The 22,442-nt window shown below is 37.3% G+C and overlaps 1 protein-coding gene across 3 annotated transcripts; it reads left to right on the plus strand.

Annotated features, from left to right (window-relative positions):
* Window positions 1-289: 289 nt before the first annotated feature.
* On the plus strand, window positions 290-21,561 carry LOC139121477 (arylsulfatase B-like). Of its 3 annotated transcripts, none has more exons than XM_070686394.1 (17): window positions 290-345; window positions 573-638; window positions 2,994-3,038; window positions 4,963-5,074; window positions 5,804-5,855; window positions 6,915-7,018; window positions 8,630-8,745; window positions 9,202-9,293; window positions 9,797-9,898; window positions 15,627-15,693; window positions 15,867-15,964; window positions 16,186-16,322; window positions 16,932-16,993; window positions 17,220-17,340; window positions 18,346-18,404; window positions 18,991-19,089; window positions 21,107-21,561. In XM_070686394.1, exons 2-17 carry the CDS (start codon window positions 596-598, stop codon window positions 21,280-21,282), a joined length of 1,485 nt encoding a protein of 494 aa, XP_070542495.1. In that variant the 5' UTR covers window positions 290-345; window positions 573-595; the 3' UTR covers window positions 21,283-21,561. The 3 variants fall into 3 exon arrangements, with proteins under 3 accessions (XP_070542495.1, XP_070542482.1, XP_070542490.1); XM_070686381.1 differs by lacking the exon at window positions 9,797-9,898 and adding an exon at window positions 9,642-9,743 and having other exon boundaries at window positions 291-345; XM_070686389.1 differs by lacking the exons at window positions 290-345; window positions 9,797-9,898 and adding exons at window positions 378-408; window positions 9,642-9,743.
* Window positions 21,562-22,442: the final 881 nt, after the last annotated feature.

The following is a 22,442-nucleotide window of genomic DNA, read 5'->3' on the forward strand; positions in this document are numbered from 1 at the left end:
CAAGGTGAGTTGTAGCATATCCATGGTCTTATAATTGTGTGTCTGTGTGTGTCTATATGCGTGTGTGATTTTGACTTGCCGGCTGTGGCAGGTTTTCAAAATTCGGCAAACCAATAAAGTTTATCAAAGTGGCCTAATGAAAAAATGTTTATTTCAGCAGTTTATTTCACAAGTAGTCTTTTAAAAGCTGTTTTTTGAATTTGATGGTACATATAAATATTGAAAAACTCGCCCTTTTTATTATACAGAGATTAAGTCCCACAGGTATATGCAAATAATGTCAAAGGACTTAAATATATGGTTGTCTATGAATTTCATTGCATTAGTGTCCGCTTTCCTATAGAGGTAGGTTGGTTGACTGGGACTTTGTGTATGATGTACGCAGCTTTTGTTAAGAGTTGAAAATCGGTGAACGTTTCCGTTTGTTTTAAATTCTTAAACTTCCAGGCTCTCTACAAACTAGCTGTAACTTCAAAATCGAAGATGGGGAGCTTCAAACCTTGTTGAAACCTATTCTCAGATATAGTGTATTTGCGATTGAATTTCTTACGTATTTATTTTTTCTTTTCAAGATCTGCGTCCAGGAAGGGTAGAAATGAAGTCACTCTTTCTCCTGAGTATACTTACTGTGGCATTTGGTAAGTTTTGCTTTTTTCATTTCTTGAAACACTTTGATCCAGATCGCGCGACAATATTTTCTCTAATATCAGATCTGTGCGCAATCTTGAAAACTTTCGCGAAACGATTTCAGAGATCATTGAATCCATGATATGATCGTCGATGTAGATGTTTCCGCGACACAGAACGATTGAAATACTCACCTTTTCCCAATTTTAACCTATCAATAAAAGGCACTTAACCCGACCATAAATATTTCGTAAGTGCGCACCTTTTAAAGAATTTCTGAGTCCCGATGATATTGTAGCACCCTCTGGCACAAGACCACTAATTAATTTCCCATAGGCCACCACAGTAGCGTTGAGCTCGATTTTCCTATTTTAAAACATTCAGCGGCACGAATCCTCTTAACAGGTGTTAGGTCAATGTCAGCTTGACTACTGATTAATTTTTCGTGTGGGCAAGTCCACGGAAATTTTGAGATAGCGATGAAAATAGCGCCCTCAGTGATGTTTTTGACAAATTTCAGGCTTATTGTTATGATTTCTATTAGCCCTAGAACTCCTCATATTACCACCAAATGCTTCAGCCATTATTCACAACAGTCTGCATTTTGATTCAGGCAGAAAAATATCTTTACAAAAATTCTTGACGTTAAAGTTCAAACTAAACAAGCATCCATGCAGATATCAAAACTTCAAGGTCTGCACTATTTTTCTTCCGAACTAGTGACCTTGTGCCCTCTGTTCGTTTATCAGTATTTGACTGATTTTTTTTAGAAGACAATCGGAAAGATTGCACAAAAGAATCGTTACGGCGAAATTCATACTTCGTTACAGACGATTTTACAGTTTGGACTGAATGTTCTGTGATCAGACTTCAAGCTGCGTCAATGAACGCCAAGTACAAACAGGCACAAATTGTTCGAATGCCAGACGGCAGAAGAACTAAAATCGTAATCACGATGAAATATTCATCAACAGACATATGACCATAACCGGCGCTATTGATGTAGTCACATGACTTTTTTGATCAATAAGGAGTGACGAGACCAGAATTGGATGATTTGGGAATTCATAACGTCATAACAAATCGTTTTACGTATCTGACAGCAGTTTGCAGTTAGATATTCTTATTGGATGCATGCAGTCACCTGATATCTTTATGTTAATTATTTCGAGAGCCGAATCTTTCTGCTTGTGCTTATTGGTGGAAGGAGGTCACCTGATCAAATTTTAACACGTCAGTGAAATTATCGCAATTTTCCCCGATAAAATGTAGTCGCGGATTTTTTTTACTTTCTGCCTCAATCATATTAACGCTGAACCGTGGACAGCTAGTTGCTCATGTTTGTATGTTAAAAAATTAACCTCCCCTCTCTTTACAAAGATATCGTGAAATAATCATCGGCTCTCTTCTGTCTGTCCTCTTTTCCCTGCCCCTCTCTCTCTCTCTCTCTCTCTCTCTCTCTCTCTCTCTCTCTCTGTCTCTCTCTCTGTCTCTCTGTCTCTCTGTCTCTCTGTCTCTCTCTCTCTCTCTCTCTCTCTCTCTCTCTAGATTTTTCGAGTATACAGGCAGTATTTCTACCCAAACATCGATTTTTTGAAGGGCAAGCATGCCGTGTTTAAGGGTGTTTATTTAAAGAAAGGAAAAACAGAATATTTTGAAATAGACCACAAATTTAGATACTTGTTAAATGTCGATTGTAACGTCGGATTTTGCTGACAAATTTAATCAGAAAAATTATGAAGTAAGCTTATGAATATGCATTGACTGATACTACCAGCGATAAATGTAAGAATTTCCTTGTCTATTAATTCAGTTGAATTGAGATTTCCGCTTTTTATTCTTAATTTTAATCTTTTCATGATGCTTAAAGTATAAAAGTATCGTCACATTGACACTTATGGCAATTTATAAATAAACGACCGTAGCAAAAACACAAACAGCTTTAAATTTTGCTGAAACTTTCCTTCAAGAAACGCGAAAAACCATTCACTTTCATGATCAATAATGGAAATCAGGGAGTCACCATGTATCATGCAAAATTTGGAATAAGAGAAAAAAGATTAGTAAATGGGTTGAAATATCGAAATATTTGACATTATAACTACCGGTAACAACTCTGTTGAGAAAAATTGAAATTTTCGATTTTCAAACAATAGTTGGTAAATTCATTTATTCTTAATAATCTTCAAATAAATCCACACAAGTAAGAGATCAGAAAAGTAATTTAAAGATTTTTAAATCCGAAAAAGAAAACTATCCTCTAGTGCATTCTTCCCTCAAATCTAAACGGACAACTTCGTCCTTTTCAGGTTCCCGTTACGCTCATCATTTTTGTGCTTTCATTATATCAATGTTGTTTGTTTCAGCCGCTGACCAGCCACATATAATCCACATCGTTGCCGATGATTTAGGTAAGTAACCTTATTTAGAGAGTTTTCCAACATTAATGTCTACTCAAGACAAGTATACCACCATTTCATTTCAAATGCAACACAGGTATAGAGCGAAGCTTACGGTGCCTGCATTCGCTTAGCAGCTCGAGCTTAGAGGGGGTAACTTCAAACACGAAACTCCCATGAAACTGCATTATGCAGTGTTAGAATTGCGATACGCATGTTCCGAACCGCGCGTGACATTCCGAGATATCGCGAGAATATGTGGTTCGCAGTGGACGCGTTCTCGCAACACAGGACAAACTGCGTAAAACAGGACAAGTCGCTAATTACGTTAAACACTGCATAAAATATATGAAGTTGCAACCTTTGCTCAGTTCTGCACTTTTTCTAGTTCCATACAAAGTTTGACTTGTATTACTAAGCTGGAAACCTGTTTCTACGGGCATGTATTAAAGTCTCGCGAGATCTCGCAATCAGCGGAAAATCGTCTATTGCGACACGGATGCGCTTCCAACGCATGATGGGTAGCTTTTACAGAAAAGATTGAAAATTACACTCCTGTCCGTTGAGAACATAACGATAGAGGGAACTACGCTTATTACCTAGCTGTGCATATAGGATACAAAGGGAATTTATTCGGGCTTTTGTTGATGTTTGACAACGGGGTACGGGTGTGTTCACGGGCGTGCTTAATCCTAGGGATTGATATTTTCCTTTGTAAACTCTCACCACCAAAATAGTACACAGAACTAACGCTTTGCTCAAGAGACATTTAAAGGGCAGTGCCAGGTCGTCGGAACGGCGCTCAAAGGTCGCTAGGGACCCCTACGACCGATATAAGCACTATCCAAGCTACGTTGACGATTGGTGAAAGTTAAAACATGTTTGTCTTAATGTACATCGTAAAATTTAAATGTCGCAGCTATTTTGACACGATGCATCTATTTATAGTGCATGAAATACAATGTTTGTAAGCAAGAAAGTTGCCCATGCGCCGTTACGACGACCACCGCCCTTTAAAGTAAAAATGACCTGAAATTTAAAAACATTTGAAAGAAAAAAATGGGCGTTATCTCTGCCATAACTTTATGGGGAGTATTTAACTTTCTATTTACAAACGTAGAAGACTTAATTTACACAACAAACTCTAGGGTGAGTACAAACAAGAAGCTCACCAGCAAATTATTGAAAATACTTAAGGGTCAGGATATCAATCCAACAGACGTGTTCAACTGTAACGATCATCAGACTTGTGAAGTCTCTCAGTAAACCACGTACCTTTTACCATTTTGCTATTTACTATGATATTGTAAAAATCTCCCGAATCGTAAATAGAGACTTGGTTTATATTGGAACTATAATCTTTTATACCCAACAATAAAATCCGAACCCTGTAAAGAGTCTTGCACTAGTAATTAGAAAAAAATTGCCCCTTATTTGAAATTCAAAATGGCTGCCCTCTTTCTCATGCATAAAAAAAAAAATCATTTTTAAAGCAATGAGACATTGAAGCTAATTTCATCAACAAGTTTCATCACACAAAGGACATGCAAGCAAGGTTTTGTAGGATTTTGTGAATTAGCTTGTTGAATTCTGCCTCATACGCTGACAAAAGGGAAGATTAATTTTAATATAAAGATGGCCAAAATATATGATGAATACACAAGCTGGGTTATTTAGTCAGGTTATTAGATTTCATAGAGTTTCTTTACTTTATCTGTCGATAAGGAAGATTATCAAGAAAAGACAGATTCCCCCATGCGTAGGAAGCGTAGGAAGTCAAAATCATGATGACCCTATATCATTTAGAAAGACCAATATTTACATATCACATGCGTTTGATTACTTGGCAAATAAAATCTAATAAAAAATGCAGAGAATATACATGTTTTCTGTACTTCGAACAGAGATTTAAGACAATCATTTCATCAATTTATAGGATGGGATGATATTAGCTGGCATAATCCTAGTATGATTACACCAAACTTGCAAGATCTTGCTGAAAATGGTGTTATCTTGGACAATATGTATGTACAGACATCCTGCAGCCCGTAAGTATTGCAAGAGAAAAAATCCATTCTTACTTAAACCAAGTAAAGAAATTAAAAACCTCTAGTATTGGCTTCAATTCAAAGCGTACCAAGACAGCTTGAAGTTCTCAATGTTTTTGACTCAATGTTCTTTTAAAGGCATACTGTCACCTGTTCCAATTTTGCCACAGTTACCATGGATAGAGAAAATCTAACCAATCACAGATTTTAAGCAGGTTGCCGCTTTTTAAAACAGCGCCCTCACATGGGTATTTTGAATACCAAGGAACGCCTCTTTGACCATATATGGGCATATTTAGATTACAGGTGATTGTATACCTTTAATATGTTGCTTGACTTTTGTTGATTAACGGTCACAATGTCTTTTACCTGAGTGATTTGAAAATAAGGCCTGGGTTTTGTCTTGCTCTATTCCACTTCACTGACATGCATTTATAGAAGGCTCGTATTCAGTGTCTCCTGTCCAAAAACAGTCTATGAAGAACGCCCTCATGAGGTCACTAACATCATGGAGCTAGCTACAGGATCGTTTCTTTACTTGAATCATGTACATCCCAGTAAAAAGACCTCATTTCTGATGAACATTTTTATCATATCGGCCAAAATTACAGAGCGACAAAAATAGATGAGAAATAATGCAATTTGAAATTTATATATCGGAGTATTAAAATTTTCAATATTTAAGCATAGACCCTCGAGAAAAGTATTTTTTTTCTGAAACGTTTTCAGAACCCGTTCATGTTTGATGAGCGGTTACTATGCTGCAAATATTGGATCTCAGGTGAGTATGTTGCCAACAATTTTCTCCTTGCGCATATGTTACGGCAATTAAAGCTCCATAAGCTGTATCTTTTGGCTATTTTTTCAGAACTTTAGTTTTGTGGTTTCCCTACACTTTCTACATTGAATCCCTAAACTGTAATTTAATGCCAAGTATTTAGCATATCAACACAACCTATATGAGTATAATCTACATTATTATTGTTGAAAATTGTATTCAAGTCCAGACTAGAATTCATTTACAGAAAATAAACAATGATCTCTTCATACATACAAACTGTGTTGACAAAAAGAATACTCGAAATTTCAGCATGACAAACGGATTAGGGTCAGACGCCGCAGTTGATATACAGAAGCAGAATACTGAAAAACTTGCCACAAGTTCAGCTTATGTCCCTTTAATCCTTTGGGCGCTGAAGTCATTTTGTGTTGCCCTTATATGTAGTATAGACGAAAAGGCGCCCAGTTTTTAAAATTCGATAAGATGGTAATAGTAACATATTCAAATTGGGAAAAAATAAAATGACCAATTGTCCTGAATGAGTTATGCGGGGACTCGAGATTCCTAATTATTCTCGGCTTAAATCCTTCACAGTCAAATGAGCAGTGTTATTGCCTTAATGAAATGTCAGAGCACGACGATAGACGTAAATTTTTGATACCATACCGGAACGACAGAGAAGTTCTGGACGAAATGTTTATGTATTTACCGTAACATTGCTCTTTGAAATACGATTTTTTTTTTGCTGGATAACTTTTTAAAATTTTCGTTTATCCTGAGGATACATAACCTATACAAAAGTGCAGGTTGAGGATAGAATATAGGCGCCACGATCACTAACCTCCATTTTGTTGTTTCTTTGAGCAATTTTGAATTGTGTTCCCTGGAACTTCGGAAATTTAAAGTTTTGCCCGAACTTCTAATATGACGTCACCCCTTCGAGATCGAGATGCTGAATGAGACGTGACGTCATGACAACCTCATTGTTGTTCTTTACCGAAAGTGTGGTTTTCAAGACTTCTCGTAAATTTAATTTTTCTCTTCTCGTTTGTCGATCAGCATTTGGTGTACAAACCAGACCGCCCTCATGGGTTACCAACATGGCTGACTACATTGCCAGACGCCTTGCAGTCGCTTGGATACACTACGTATGGTATTGGAAAGTAAGTATCCAATGACAACGCCATAGGACTAATACTACTTCTTCAATAACCCGTATCTCGTTGTATTTCAGTTATGTTTTTATCCCTACTTGTAAAAGATATTATCTTGTTCTACCCCCCAAATTATGTCCAAATGTCAACTGCGTAACTTGCCAATATGGCGGAATGTGTTATTGTGGTACTTCGTGGTTGAATTTTAGTGCGGGCCAGAATTTCTTCTTCAAAATTGCATAATGATCACAATGCGTAGTGTTTAGAACACTCATATTTAGAATTTCAGCGTGCATTTGAGCAAAGATGAGAAAATGTCCAAACTGAAACATGCCTCTTATAAGGAAAATATTACCCAAAAATAAAGCTATTGTCCCCATAGCAGTGCGCTAAAAGCGGCAAAATCGATGTACTTGTGAGCGAATAGGTATTCAGAGGTAACAGACATCTTAAAGGGACAAATTCGGCCATTTTTCATGAATTTTGTTTGATGCAAGATACTACTTATATTGTTTGACATGTTGAAAGATACTGAATTAAATGAAACCATCGCAAAATGAATTAATGATCATGACCATAAATTCATTTTCGCGAGGGTTACATGTATTGTCTAAAACTGGGGTCGAATATATGCATGGTCACGCATTCATTCAGTATCTTTCAACATGGCAAACAATATAAGTAGTATCTTGCATCAAACAAAATTCATGAAAAATGGCTGACTTTGTCCCTTTAATGCATTAAACAGCGGTAAATAGTGATCGTGTGGTGGAACTACAAGCTACTTGCAGACGAACCGAGCTTTTGAATTTTCGCTATGTATGTAGATTCAGTATCACACACTCCAACGGACACAGATGGAATGTCTCAGACGAGTTGGAGAATTTATGTTACCATATCGAAATCAGCAGTCTAACAAGTTAACACATCCAGTATATATATTTTATTTCCGATTTTAGTGTTGGCAACCAAATAAGCTTACTGTCCAGACTAGAATTCATTTATCAACAAAAATTGCACAATGTACTCAATGAGTGATGTTGGCAAGGCAAATACTTGATATTTCAGCATACTTTTGGAAGGAGAACAAGCCAGTCTGCTATATTTGTAGACATGAAAATGTTGCCAGGAGGCAGAGATATTTTTCCGTTAACCTAATCAGCCCCGCCAATTTTCATGTGAACGGGTGTAAAGTCACCTTTAACAACAATGGACTTGGTCCAAGCCTTGGCAGTGAAATAATCACTGCGGTTGATTGGTCTTTGATATCACCAGAGCTTGTTAACCCTTTGAGCGCCAAAGTCAACTTTTGTCGCCTTCATAAAATGTACCCCAGTCATATTTTTTATTTTTGCCAAAATTTTGATGAAAACATGTGATGTCCGTTTGGTCCAAAATAAAAAAAAATAAAGAAAAATTTATAAAAACTTAAAATGTTGCACTAAAATTTTGGTGGGAAAAATTGCAGCACACAAAGGGTCAAAGTGAAACCGATCGCATTGGTTGAAATTTGTCAGTGGTTGATATTTCACCGACATAGGGCGCTTCTGAGGTCGAGATTGAGGACACATGTATGTAAATTTGGTATGTGACAATTAACATTTTACGGTTCCATTCCAGGTGGCACTTGGGTTACTGCAACGATTCCTACATTCCAACCAACCGTGGATTTGATCATTTCTTTGGTTTCTACCTCGGATCTGTCGACTATTGGAGCCATCGTACCTCAGAGAAAGGTACGTTTAGCAAATAAACATGCTGCCTACGAATTCAAATAATTTTGTTCGATGAATCATTAAGGTGGTATGCGCCTCGAAAGTGAAAGACTTAAACTTTTGCTCGAACCTTTCAATAATTCTCTTTCCAAAACAAGAATAAAATTCGAGGGTCACCGTGCAAATTTTGGTACTAGAGAAACAAAGAGCCAAACATTTACCGATATTTAAAATTCAAAATGGCTGCCATCCCTGTATTAACTCTATGGAGAAAAATAAAATTTCCGATTTTTGAAAAACTAAGCCAATGAACAGTTTTCTTACACCAAAAGCTTTAAAATGAACCCCCACAAGTGGTATATCAGAAAAGAATTGTAAAAGCATGAGAGTCCGACTATCTGTCCCCGAGGCGCGTTCTACTTTGGCGCCCATCTAAATTTTAGTAATCACGTGTTAAATGTAATTCTGTTTTGCCAGGACCCTATGGTACTGGTAGATACAACGGTTTTGATTTCCGTGATGATGGTGAGAGGTACCAAGGTGAAGGCGTTGATGGTGTCTACACTTCCGTAAGTAAAGCAACAAACTTTTGTCTAAACAATTATTCAAGACTTTGATCCATTATTGTATCGAGCAAGGTCTTTGAATAAACATCATGTCCGAGTAGACAAAACCATTTTACAAATCAACACGAAGCTAGGGGTCCATTTACTTTACAAGGCTCTTTCTAGAGGGCCCTTTGATAGAAACTGGTTGTTTTACATCGTGAAGGATTGGGCCCTGTAATGGTCTTCGGTGCACCTAGAAGTCAAAGCCAAGATACATTTGTGATTCGGTTTTGCTTAGTCAGCGCGAGCAAATAGTTGTATATATAAAGTTATATTGATTCGTTTCCAAATGTCCCGATTTTTCTGCAGGTTTTATTCAAAGAGAGACTTGAAAAAATAATTCAAGGACACAGTCCAGATTGTCCTATGTACATGTACCTGGCCTTTCAGTTACCACATTCACCGGTTACAGTGAGTATAAAATGATATATGGATTGCTTTTTTCAAATTTGATTTTTCTGCAGGTTTTGTTCAAGGATAGGCTTCAGAAAATAGTTTCAGGACACGATCCAAGCGTTCCTATGTACATGTACCTGGCCTTCCAGTTACCGCATTCACCCGTTACTGTAAGTTAAACTGTTTTCATGCATTTCCTTGATTTGTATGAGAATAGGTGTCTTTGGTCGTGTCGACTGTCATTATCTATAAAGAAAAAGAGGGTCGGGTCTGATAGCAAAACGGCGTGGTTCGCACGTTCTGTAAACATTCCCGCGTTTTACACAGATTAAGGTAGAATGCGCCTTTGGGACAGTTATTTGGGCTCTCAATTTGTTCCATACTTTTCTGGTCTACTACTTGTTAGGGGCTCATGAAAAGGTCTTTCAAAAACTTTATTTTACCAATTTAGTTTACACAGGGCTGGCGGCCAAATTGGATTTCAAATATCGATAAATATTAGGTAAATAGTTCCCCAAGTAACAAACTTTGCACGGTGACCCCCGATTTTCATTCTTGATTTGGTAAGACTGTCACAATGATTGTCCGATTCATTTGGAATGTTTGAGCAAAACTGCAAGTCTTTCACTTTGGAGGCGCTAAGCGTAAGGCGTGAAATACGGAAGGATTCAAAACGCGCCAGGTCATTTGTATTGACGTTCAACACGAGCAATGTTGCGAGTGAAAATTTGCACTGTATTCGTAGCTTTCTTTGTAGCGTGGATTCCGATAGCATTCATTTTTACCTACTATAAACTATAGTCTATAGAAGCTATTGGGATGGGTATCCGTCCAGCGTCCGTCGTCAGTCTGTATGTATGTATGTATGTATGTATGTATGTATGTATGTATGTATGTATGTATGTATGTATGTATGTATGTATGTATGTATGTATGTATGTATGTATGTATGTATGTATGTATGTCCGTTTGTGAGGCGTCCGTCCACTCAAATATCTTGAGAACCGCAGTACTTACTGATTTGATATTTGTTGTGTAGATGAAAAATATGATTTTGAGAAACTATTTTTTTTAATTTTGTGATATTGTTGAAAATAGGCAAATTAATGCCAAAAAAGGTGTTTTTGGTAAAAAATCTTCTTCTTCATAACCGCTGGTCAGACAGCTTTATATTTGGTATACGGGTCCCTAGGGATAACCCAACTTAGATTTGTTCAAATTGTGATGAAATATGCAAATGTGTATTTTTTAAGGAATTTTTTTGTCATTTTTGGTCAAAATTTGACTTACATTGTATGGAATTCTTGTACTGTATAAACCCTATCAATTCACCCAGAAAAAAATATAATATGATTTTAAATAATTGAATTAATTAGGAAATCATCAAAGCCAAAATAATTTTAGTGTGGAATTATCAGAAAGTTCAACTTTTTTTGACAGTTCATAGTGAAATGCTTACCATCTTGGAGGATGAAATCATGTAAAGGCAACTTTCCTGAATCCCAACTTTGATATTTTCTGAACCACCATTTATGTTATCTAAAAGAAATTGCTCATAATAGTTTGTCATGATAGGGTGGTCAAATAAATAGAGATAGAGAAAGTTCTAATTTCCATTTATGGTTGACTTGGTAAGGATAAAATAAGATTACTTTTTGAGGAAAAAACAGAGTGGTCAATTAAAAGAGTGGTCAAAGTGATGGGGTTTTTATGGTAAAGCTGGGCTGTAAGATTCCTCATGTGCTATTTATAGCACTTATGCAATCTGTGTAAACAGTGCAATGAAAGTGTAACATGATTCCTTATAATGCTTTTGATGACCTTGAACTTCTTGTGTGCTTTCTCTGAGTACGTACAGTCTCAACTTATTCAACAGAACTTACTTACAAGTTAATGTGAAAGTTAAAATGTGCTTGGTTAATAGGATGAAAATAATATATTAAAAGATAACCAGCTCAAGATTCTTTATAACCTGACAGATATGCTGTTTTTTTATGACGTAAATCTTGATTTAAGCAAGTCTTGTTTACTTTAATTAGAATGTAATTAACTCTCGTTTATTTGCTATTATAGACTAATATAGTCTGATGAAATATGCAAATCTGTATTTTTACGGAATTTTTTACCATTTTTGGTCAGGCCATCCTGAAATGAGCTATCAAAGATATCCACCTTCTTCATCAATACATATGTCACTAAAGGTTATTCTCTACATAACACAGCAGAGCTCTGTCAACTGTTGAGTCGCTTGTTTTTTCAAAACTGCTGGTCAGACAGTTTTAATATTTGGTTTACATGTCCCTAGGATGACCTTAGTGAGATAATTTCATACAGTCAGGAAATACTTAATTTTGTATCCATGTCTATAGTAGCTTCAGGGACTTTGGCCCTATGTTTAAACCTGTTAAATCGTTCCATTTATGTTCTGTGTGTCAAATTTGGAAGAATTTAGGGAGCTTTCAGTAATTACAGGGGGGTGGGCCGGGGGAATTTCGCGCACACCTGTACCGTAAAATGTGACCCTCCCCCTATCCTCCTGTCTAAAATGTGACCCTCCCCCTTGTTCGACATTCTAAAACTTGACCCTCCCCCCAACCACTGCGGTATTCTCCCCAGGAATAACTAAAACAGTATCAGCTAATTTACATAACAATTGGTTCAATTGTTATGTTAGGGACAAATTACAGAGGGGAGGGTTGGTGTTTTTGGAGGGACAGTCGCAATTTATCACGCAAGAATTTTTGAAGAGATATGGTATTTCATACATTTGAGGGAGGGTCACCATATTTTGTGCAACTATAAGAAGGCAAGATGTAGCTGATTTAGTGCTTCATCCGAAAATATCAAATCATAATACATGGAGTCTATCAGGCAAATTATTGACAATTTACCCCCACAAAACATGCTATATCTGTATTTTATATATGTTTGAAAATGTATTTAAATGTACTTTGCTTGAATAGGGAAGTAAAATGTGCATTTGTGTACAAGAAATTGATTTCTGAATTTCATCTAAAAAGTTGGTTCACTATCCATGGTGTCTACGATGAAATTACGAATAGTTTTTTCCAATACAAAATTAGATAAATCTGTGCATTTATGTACGCTTGATTATTAAGATTATTGTTCTTGATTAGACTAGAGTGGTTACAAGTCAATGGTTGTGTAAGAAATTTGATTTTGGAATTTCACTGAAATGTCGATTCACTATGCATTGAGGTCTATGATGAAACTATGAATAATTTGTTTCAGTACAAAATTAGATAAATCTGTGCATTTATGTATGCTTGATTATTAAGATTATTGTTCTTGATTAGACTAGAGTGGTCACAAGTCCATGATTGTGCAAGAAATTTGATTTTGGAATTTCACTGAAATGTCAATTTACTATGCATGGCGGTCTATAATGTGTACGTATTTTGTTGGTGATTTCCTATTCAGGAAATATCACATGGACAATCAAAGTTTTGGCCATAAAATCTGCTTCTGTCAAAAGTGACCCTCCCCCTAAGATAGGTTTATAAAAAGTGACCCTCCCCCTTGAACTGTTTTCTAAAAAGTGACCCCCCCATTCCCCCGGCCCACCCCCTTGTAATTACTGAAAATTCCCTTAGAAAACGGATGGCAGTGATTTTGTACACAATCACGTTGATAACAAACTGAAGATTAGCGATTTCAAAAACGGGTCTTCCCTGTACTTGTGTCCAAATCTTGCTAATTGGAGACATGGAGGAGGCATCGCCAAGTGGTTTGACCTTATATGGAGTTACTGAACCATTTTAGAGTCTGCACTATATTTATATAACTGAAAGATCCGTCACTCGAGGGCGCTCCCTACGCTCCGTCTCCTTCAAGTTTGACGCTAAATGCTTGTGATTTGCAACTCCCTGGGTTCAAAACTCCATCTATCGATCCCGTAGTCGATATGCCCACCACTGCAACCTCAATATTGTGAGTATTCACATTGTAGGTTGCAGTGGCGGGCATATTTACTACGGGATCGATAGATCGAGCCGAAAATCGATCTACTTACCAGACTACCTAGCTAACGAGCGCCTGTGTGAGTCGTGTAGTCGATAAGGACTTACAGATGTTGTGGTGATATTACATAGTCTCCCAGCAACCGTTGCATAGCAGTTTGTTTCATTCAATATCTCAGGAGAATTTTTCTGGTTGGTTTTATACATGCAACAGTCTTTCGCTGTGATTTCTGCAGTCTCACGAAAAATGTTTCAACTTTTACTCGGTTTAGAACACAGTCGTTTGGATCGTCGCTTCTTTGCCTGTTGCACAGTCAGTGGGTAGAGGGACTGTGCCTGTTGTATCACTGCCAGACTTCGCGAAGCATCGATCCAAACGCCTGTGGTTTCACGCACGGTCACCTGTGGTCTATCCCGCTCGGCGTCTATGCCCCATAGACGTGTGTTCTCAGGCATATGTACACACGTCTATGGGACATAGACGCCGAGCGGGATAGATCACAGGTGACTGTGGTTTCAAGTCAATGTTCCATCAGCAAGATAATCGCACTGTCGATTTCAGAGGCAGTACATGCAGTGTTTGTTTTAGCCCAAGTTACATAGCATGCGTGTCTGTAGTTGTACTTGACGACCTAGTAGCGTCAGGCTACCGTAAGCTTCAGTCGACTTTCTGCACTCTCGATTAATATGAAAAAGTGACCGCGTTCGCCGAACGAAAATGTGCAGGCTGATGGTGCACAGAAAATGATGACGTATCTCACAGGGATACAGTCGACCGAACTGCGATCAAAGGTCGCATGGGACCCATACAACTAATGTAAACACTGTATCCAAGGTACGATGGTGATTGATGACAGTTAAAACATGTCTGTTACAATCTCTATCGTACAATTTAAATGTTGCAGGTTTGATGATGAGGTACATCTAGATATCGTGCACAAAATACATTGTAAACATGAAACTCGCACAGGCGCAGTTCCGACGACCGTTTCCCTTAGACCATAAGATCTTTGGAGATGTCGGTCAGGATATAGACATTCAAGTTGCTCAACAAATCTTCCTTGTCATCCTTAGCAATTATTTCTTCGTGTTTTGCACCGTATTCTTGTTTCTAAAACTTAAATATTACCGAAACCTAAAAAAACAAAAGTTATTCGCTCCCAAATATAATTACATTTTTACTTGCCGACATAAATGTGAGTTCTTTTTTAAATCTGATCCATTGATTGCAAAACAGGTTCAGTAACAATTATTGCCCCGAAGATTTCCCCCATTTTATCAAACCCGCCAAAACTCTTACCATGGTCCATCCCAAAGTGTTGGCAAGGAAGCCTTCACACAGCTATCTAACTTCGCAACATCAAAGATAGCAAATAGGCTGTATGCACTTTTTCATCGTGAACTTTAAGGTAGAACGTGCCTCGGGGACAGATAGTCGGACTCTCAAACTTTTACAATTCTTTTCTGATATACCACTTGCAGGGGTTCATTTTAAAGCTCTTGGTGTAAGAAAACTTTTCATCGGCTTAGTATTTTGAAATTCGAACATTTTATTTTTCTCCATAGAGTTAACACAGATGGCGGCCATTTTGAATTTTAAATATCGGTAAATCTTGAGTTATTTGTTTCTCTAGTACCAAAATTTGCACGATGACCCGTAATTTTTATTCTTGATTTTGAAAGAAAATGGTTGAAATATTCCTCAAGGAAAGTTTGAGCAAAAGTTTAAGTCTTTCACTTTCGAGGCGCGAACTACCTTAATACACCGTCCCTCCAGAGGGACGGTGCTTAATACTTTACTCAAAATGACGCTCGATCTCGGCTTAGTATATTTTCGACGTTAAAAATCATGTACTACACGTGAAACACTTTTGGTCACAAGCGATACGAGTATACTTTAGATACATTTCATTCCTAGGTCCCCGAAGAATACGCAGCACTGTATAGCGCCATGGTGACCAATGAACAGCGAAGAATTTACTCCGGTGAGATATCTCCGCCATATAATTAAAATAAAAATAATTTTGCAAACAAACATGCTTATGCGGCAAATTTTTGTCTGATCTCCAACAAAAGAGTGGCATTTAAAAAAAAACAAACATATGAAATCCGGATCTTGTGGATTATACTAAACTAATTATCTACTACGCCCCTACAGGTCAGGTTACTTTCATGGATGAAATCATCGGCAGTGTAAGAGCTGCAATGGAGGACGCCGGTATGTGGGATGACACCCTGCTGCTCTTCCACTCTGACGTAAGTATGACGTCATCATTTAAAATTCGATATCAAGTTTATCTAGGATGAAATCTTTAATATTCCATTTGTACATTTTTATCAATAATACGTCGACGTCCTGTAATGGACGTACGTCTATTGAACACGTTTTATTCAGTGCAGCCATAGACCCTCGAGGGTCTATGGCTAGTTAGCATACGTAATCACAGTAACATCTCTAATTTTGCTTACGTCATCAGAATGGTGGTGACGTCAGACACGCAGCTAGCAACTTCCCTCTCCGTGGAAACAAAGGCAGCTACTTCGATGGTGGTATCAAAGCTGCCGCTCTGGCCTATGGCAAAGGAATCGAAAAGACCGGATATGTAAACAGAGAGTAAGTCTCTAATACTGATTTCTTAATTTGAAATATTTTCGTCCGTGAATTGAAAAAGTAATATGGAATGAGCATCGAATAAAAATGATACCCTAATTCCTGCGTTCTATACATATCTTAGAAAAACGTCATCGCGTCCGATGTACATGAAGCAATATAAAATCTAGACATGTTATTATCCGTATTTTGAGTATTTCATGGCCGTTGTACTAAGGCCGAACAAAAAAAAAACTGTGCTGTTCCGATAACCCGACCTACCCATTTTTACCTGCCGACCCTAAACTTTTCAGAGCTACGTAAACACGGAAGTCAAAAAAAGAAAGAAAAAACCGTAACATCACGCGTTCGTTACTTGGCATTTGATTTTTGCTTGAACGATGATGTATTTTATGTTGTTTTTTCTTTTATGTGTATGATACGTTTTTCTGGAAATGTTGTGGCCAGTGTTTGAGCCTCCTGAACCCCTGAAAAATGCATATTTAAAAATAAAAATATTTTGAAAAAAATCAAGCCGACCTACCTACCCTATTTTTGAAAATCATGTTATCGGAACAGCACAATTTATTTATTTATTATTTTTGCCTAACCGGTCATCTTTTTATTGTCTAGAATGATCCACGCCGTCGACGTCTTCCCAACGTTCGTCGCGGCTGCCGGTGGCACAGTTGACTGTGAGTATATTAAACATATCTGAAAAGACAAACATGAGTTTTTTAATGGTCAACTTTTTGTTAGAAAAGCGCAGGCGTGCACCAGGTTGGTGTAGAGTATCCGCCCACATTCTTTCTGTCATTACGACACAGAAATTCATCAGTGTAATCATTTTAAATGAAATTAAGAATTTCGTTTTAAAAAAAATATTTCAATCAATGTCGTGTTCATCGTCACTCACCACAGTTGCAATGGACGGCGTCAGTGCCCTGCCAACAATTACTCGTGGTGTGCAGGGTGACAGAGATGGTTTTCTTATCACAATCGACGAAGAATATCCAGACATGTCATTTGGTGCTGCTCTGAGGTAAGCTATCGACGCTTTAGTCTCAGTTTTTCAGAATGCTTTTTGGAGCTCTCATCTAGAAGATCAGGGTAACCGAGGCTTCGGCCATTTGTATGACCTCTCGATGACCTCAGGTACATACGGGTACTCACGCTGAATCCGCCAATATGATTGTACGTGGCATTGTCTGGCATTTGTCTTTTTTGTCAAAGTTTATTTATTTATCTATACTTTATTTATTGAGGGTCCGTAGGAGGTAGACTTTTTTAAAGTTCACAGTGATAGCCTCATTGAAGAAGGTCAAACGATTATGTAAATCAAGAGTCTGATTTTAGGTGGCATTACCCCTCTTTTCCGAAATCAAAAACAGTATAAGTGTTACCCATGAAACATCAGACGAAATGCAGACAAACTGACTTTAAAGGGACAAAGTCGGCCATTTTTCATGAATTTTGTTTGATACGAGATACTACTTATATTGTTTGACATGTTGAAAGATACTGAATAAATGGGTGACCATGCATATATTCGACCCCGGTTTTTGACAAATTATATGAAACCATCGCAAAAATGAATTAAAGGTCATGACCATTAATTCATTTTCGCCATGGTTTCATTTAATTTGTCTAAAACCGGGGTCGAATATATGCATGGTCACCCATTCATTCAGTATCTTTCAACATGTCAAACAATATAAGTAGTATCTTGCATCAAACAAAATTCATGAAAAATGGCCGACTTTGTCCCTTTAAATTACTGCCAAATTTGAACATAAATTTTTTTTATAAAATATAATGAAAAGATGTGTCTTCTTGTCCTTCAATTATTTAATCGTGTTTCATGCGTGTCTATATTCGATGTCGACATTATCAAGATACAAGTTCGTTTTTCTTCGAATTTCATCAATATAGCTTTGTTACAATGGGCGATAAGAATTTCATTTGTGTCTTATAGTTATTTTCTTTCTGTAATATCTATACCATATTACACTTTGACCTACAATCTCTTGGCCTTTTTCTCCGACAGAAGTGGCAAATGGAAGTACATGGAAGGTTATCCTGCCTTCCGTTATCCAGAAAAACACTGTAAGTTCCTAGAAGTTCCTTGGTCTGCCCCGGTGGGTATACTAACAGACAAGAATTAGCTCTATCTCTTTATTTATGGTCGACAGAACCCATTAAAATGAGTGCACGCTGGTGGGTGTACTAACAAGAGGAAAAAAAATCCCAGCAAATATCAATGAAAAAACAGTCAGAGAAGGCTTGACAAAAAAGTGGGAGAGTGGGAAAAAATAATATGTGTAATGGATCAGGTAAAAAAGGTACCTTATCAATCTGCCAGAGCCCCCAGGATATCAAATAGTCCACCTCTTAGCCCTGGCTCTTTATTCATTAACAACATGGTTGTTAAATTCATTAAAATGAGTCTTTTTTGCATTATATCAATATATTTGATGAGTTCGGATCTGGACACAATGACTCTCAAAAGCAATCAGCTAATGCCAGCTACTTACAAAATTTTACAACATATTCTCAAAAAAATATTATGTCAGAAAAGCAGTGGCACAAATTGCATAAGAAGTGGGTGCACCAAAACCCATCAACAAAATTTTTCATAGGTATATTGACCCAGTGAAAAGTATCTTTTTAAAATGTCTCTATTTTCTAACAGTGGGCTGGTATGCAACTCCCTACAAAATGGAGCATGGACGCAGCCCTAAGCTTCCTCAAGATCCTGCATTCACTGACCGTTGGTTATTCGATATGCAAGGTAAAAATGACATATCCTGGCATACTGTATGCATGACACACTTCATAATTTCAGTACAAAACACCTCATAACATATGTACAACACGCTTCTATCTAACTGGTATTACATGTTATAGCCCAAACAGGGACTATGTGCCTGAGGGTAGGTAACCATTTGCCCGACGTAAGGAGGGCAAATTGTCTCCTGTCCCGAGGGTACAAAGTCCCTTGTTTGGGCTATGTTTTTATTACATGCCTCTCTTAAACAGTTTTCTCTCAAAATTTTTAGGTTTATTGGCAAATGATAATCAAATGCTTTATTTCCATCTTAGACGAAAATCCGTTAAAAATGGAACGATTTTCATCGTCGAATGGCGCAATGATATATTTAAACTACTGTTATGAGGTTTATCAATTTTTTACGTAAAATTTTCCATAAACCGGTTTTCTTATGCAAAACGTGAAATTTCAACATTTTTACATCCAAAAGTTGTCAAGTTGAAAATAATTCCTGTTCACTTGCTGTCAAATAATGACTATGCGGCCCGTGACGTCATCGACGAGTTACTATTGAATCCTAAAGAGCGTGCGACGTTCGATATACGAGGCATGTAATTATCAAGTTTGTGCACATTATAAAATCTGATATTTAATTTGTCCAAAAGAATACTTAGCTTGCTGGGGAGTGTGACAGTTGTAAGCATATGAGGAACAGGGGCGTTAGATTTTGTCCTGGCCATGCTGGAGGTTAAAAATATTAACCGTTTGAGTGCTGTAATGTTTCCCGCCAAAATTTTGGCGCAGCATTTAAACAATCTTTATAAAATTTTTCTGTAATTTTTTTGATAATTTTTGGTTAAATGGCCATTACCTTTCATCGGCTACAGTTTTTTATCAAATTTTGGCCAAATGACTGGGGTATATTTTATAAAGGCGACAAAAAATTGACTTTGGCACTCAAAGGGTTAAAGGGGCAGTTCTCAATCCCTTGTTCTCGCTCCCATTAGTTGTTGTTGACGTTGAGTATTTATATGGTGTTAGCCCATGGTTTTCCTTTTAATTTTTTTATCTGGATTATCGTAAAAGGCAAGACAGATATTAATAGGCTGGAAATATTTGCATAATGGAATACTAACGAATCTTTGTTTAATAAATTATTGGTATCAACTCGGACAGAATCTGACATGTACTGTCGTCGAAAGTGGCTTTCATCGATTGTCTGCAAAAAATGCAAATGGCACAAGTTATTTGATCTGCAAATTAAAGGTATACTGTCACCTGTTCCAATTTTGCCACAATTACTATGGAAACAAAATCTAACCAATCACAGATTTTAAGCGGGTGGCCGCTTTTTAAAAACAGCGCCCTCACATGTACATTTTGAATACCAAGGAACGCCTCTTTGACCATATATGGGCATATTCAGATTACAGGTGACTGTATACCTTTAAGAGTTCACGCTTACTTTGCGGAATACCTTATTTTCAGTTTTCGGAATGCCTCTGAAGTATATCGTATGTCCTCACGTTTCTCCGAGCAAGTGTTGCAGATTACAATATTTCTGTGCATAAGTTTTGGACCAAAGTGAACACCCTTCTTATAACAATTTGTAACGATGAAAGTTTTGTCGATATGCAGCTCCTGAAAGCACAAACATAGAGGGACTTGTTTGAGTTTATTTTGCTGGAAGTATGAAGTAGAGGTACATTCTAGGTTGGTTCAGACTGGATAATTCTCAAAAGTGTTAGGTGGCCTATAGCTGAATGTTGCAATATTGCAAATTACTCATAAAAACAAGTGACTGTGTAATGTAAAAAGAAAAACAGATGAGATCACATTTGTAGATTAAATCGACATTACTTTGCCATCCAATTATCCCAAATTAGTTCCAATCGTGTTGTTGGTATTCCAAAAAGTGCCCTTCATTACTGCAGAGTGACTTTTATAAATTTGTGAGGTATTGGGTTTTCAAAAACGAATCAAATTCCTTAGGATTGTGTATGCCCTGTGTTTTATGCTCCATCTGGATTTTTTACAGAGGATCCCATGGAAATGGATAATGTTGCTGACCTTTACCCCGATGTCGTCAAGTTGCTTAGCGAAAAGCTCGACAAGCACAGAGAGACTGCCTGGACCGACTTCCCACCTGATGACCCCAACTGTGACCCCGCCCTCACCGACGACTGGTGGGACAGTGGCTGGTGCACTTTGTAAAAAGCTCGCGCATGCATGCTGTCCTTTAACTGAGCGGCATTGCAACACTGAAGGTCGACAAAAATCTTGGTTTCATTAGCATCTTGGCTACTCAAATTTCTTTAATTAATAGTCCGAAGTCATCAACTGAAATTCCGAATCAAAAGTCATCGGCGTTAAACCCTTGGCTAACTTTTAATCAAGTTTCTGGAATTATGCCCATTTTTGTCACAACTAAAAGTGTAATTTCAACTTTTAAACATTCAAGGTGAGGGAATAAAAATAAGCTGAAATGGTAAAGTGTCATCTTGTGTTTTTTTAATAACTTCTATCGACAATTGTGTTTATTTGTGCACGTATGTAAAGCGGTACAGAGTGCGTGACCTATGGGTTTGCGAAAGTGTCATTTACTGTAATACGAGGGTGCTCCTGATATCAATTATAATTTTTGTTCCTTGTCAATGCAATCAAAGATATAGTTATTCTATTATTCTGATTTTGAGGTTGTCATCGATGGTTATTTTAGTAATATCGTCATTCACGTTTATTATTAGGCTAGTAATTGTCTTTCCTTATCATCGTTTCCGTTTAGATGCAGCATATACCCTAAAAAGAAGGGTGTATGGATGCAGTGTCTCACACACACACGCACATCTCCTTTCTCTCTCTCTCTCTCTCTCTCTCTCTCTCTCTCTCTCTCTCTCTCTCTCTCTCTCTCTCTCTCTCTCTCTCTCTCAATTAAACTACGGCTTTCCCTCTTACGCAACTCATTTGTACCGTCGCCATCTGAACATCACCAACGCAGTGCAGTATGGACGTCGAATATTGTCTAATAAAAATAACCAATCGCGTTTTGCAATCGTATCCTGGTCAATGCTTAATGTATTAACCCTTTGAGCGCCAAAGTCAATTTTTGTCACGTTTATAAAATATACCCAAGTCAAGTTTTTTTCTGATTTTTGCTAAATTTTAATAAAAAAGTATAGCCAAAGAAATGTGATGTCCAATTGATGTAATTGATAAAATTATAAAAAAAAAATTACAGAAAAATTCATTAAAATGAGCAAAACGTTGCACTAAAATTTTGGCGGGAAAAATTACAGCTCTCAAAAGGTTAATGTATTAATACTTCCTCAATTATACATGTCACTGCTTTGAAAACTCTCTGTGATTTGTTGACT

Source organism: Ptychodera flava, chromosome 2 (assembly GCF_041260155.1).
Source record: "Ptychodera flava strain L36383 chromosome 2, AS_Pfla_20210202, whole genome shotgun sequence".
Taxonomy (NCBI): Eukaryota; Metazoa; Hemichordata; class Enteropneusta; family Ptychoderidae; genus Ptychodera; species Ptychodera flava.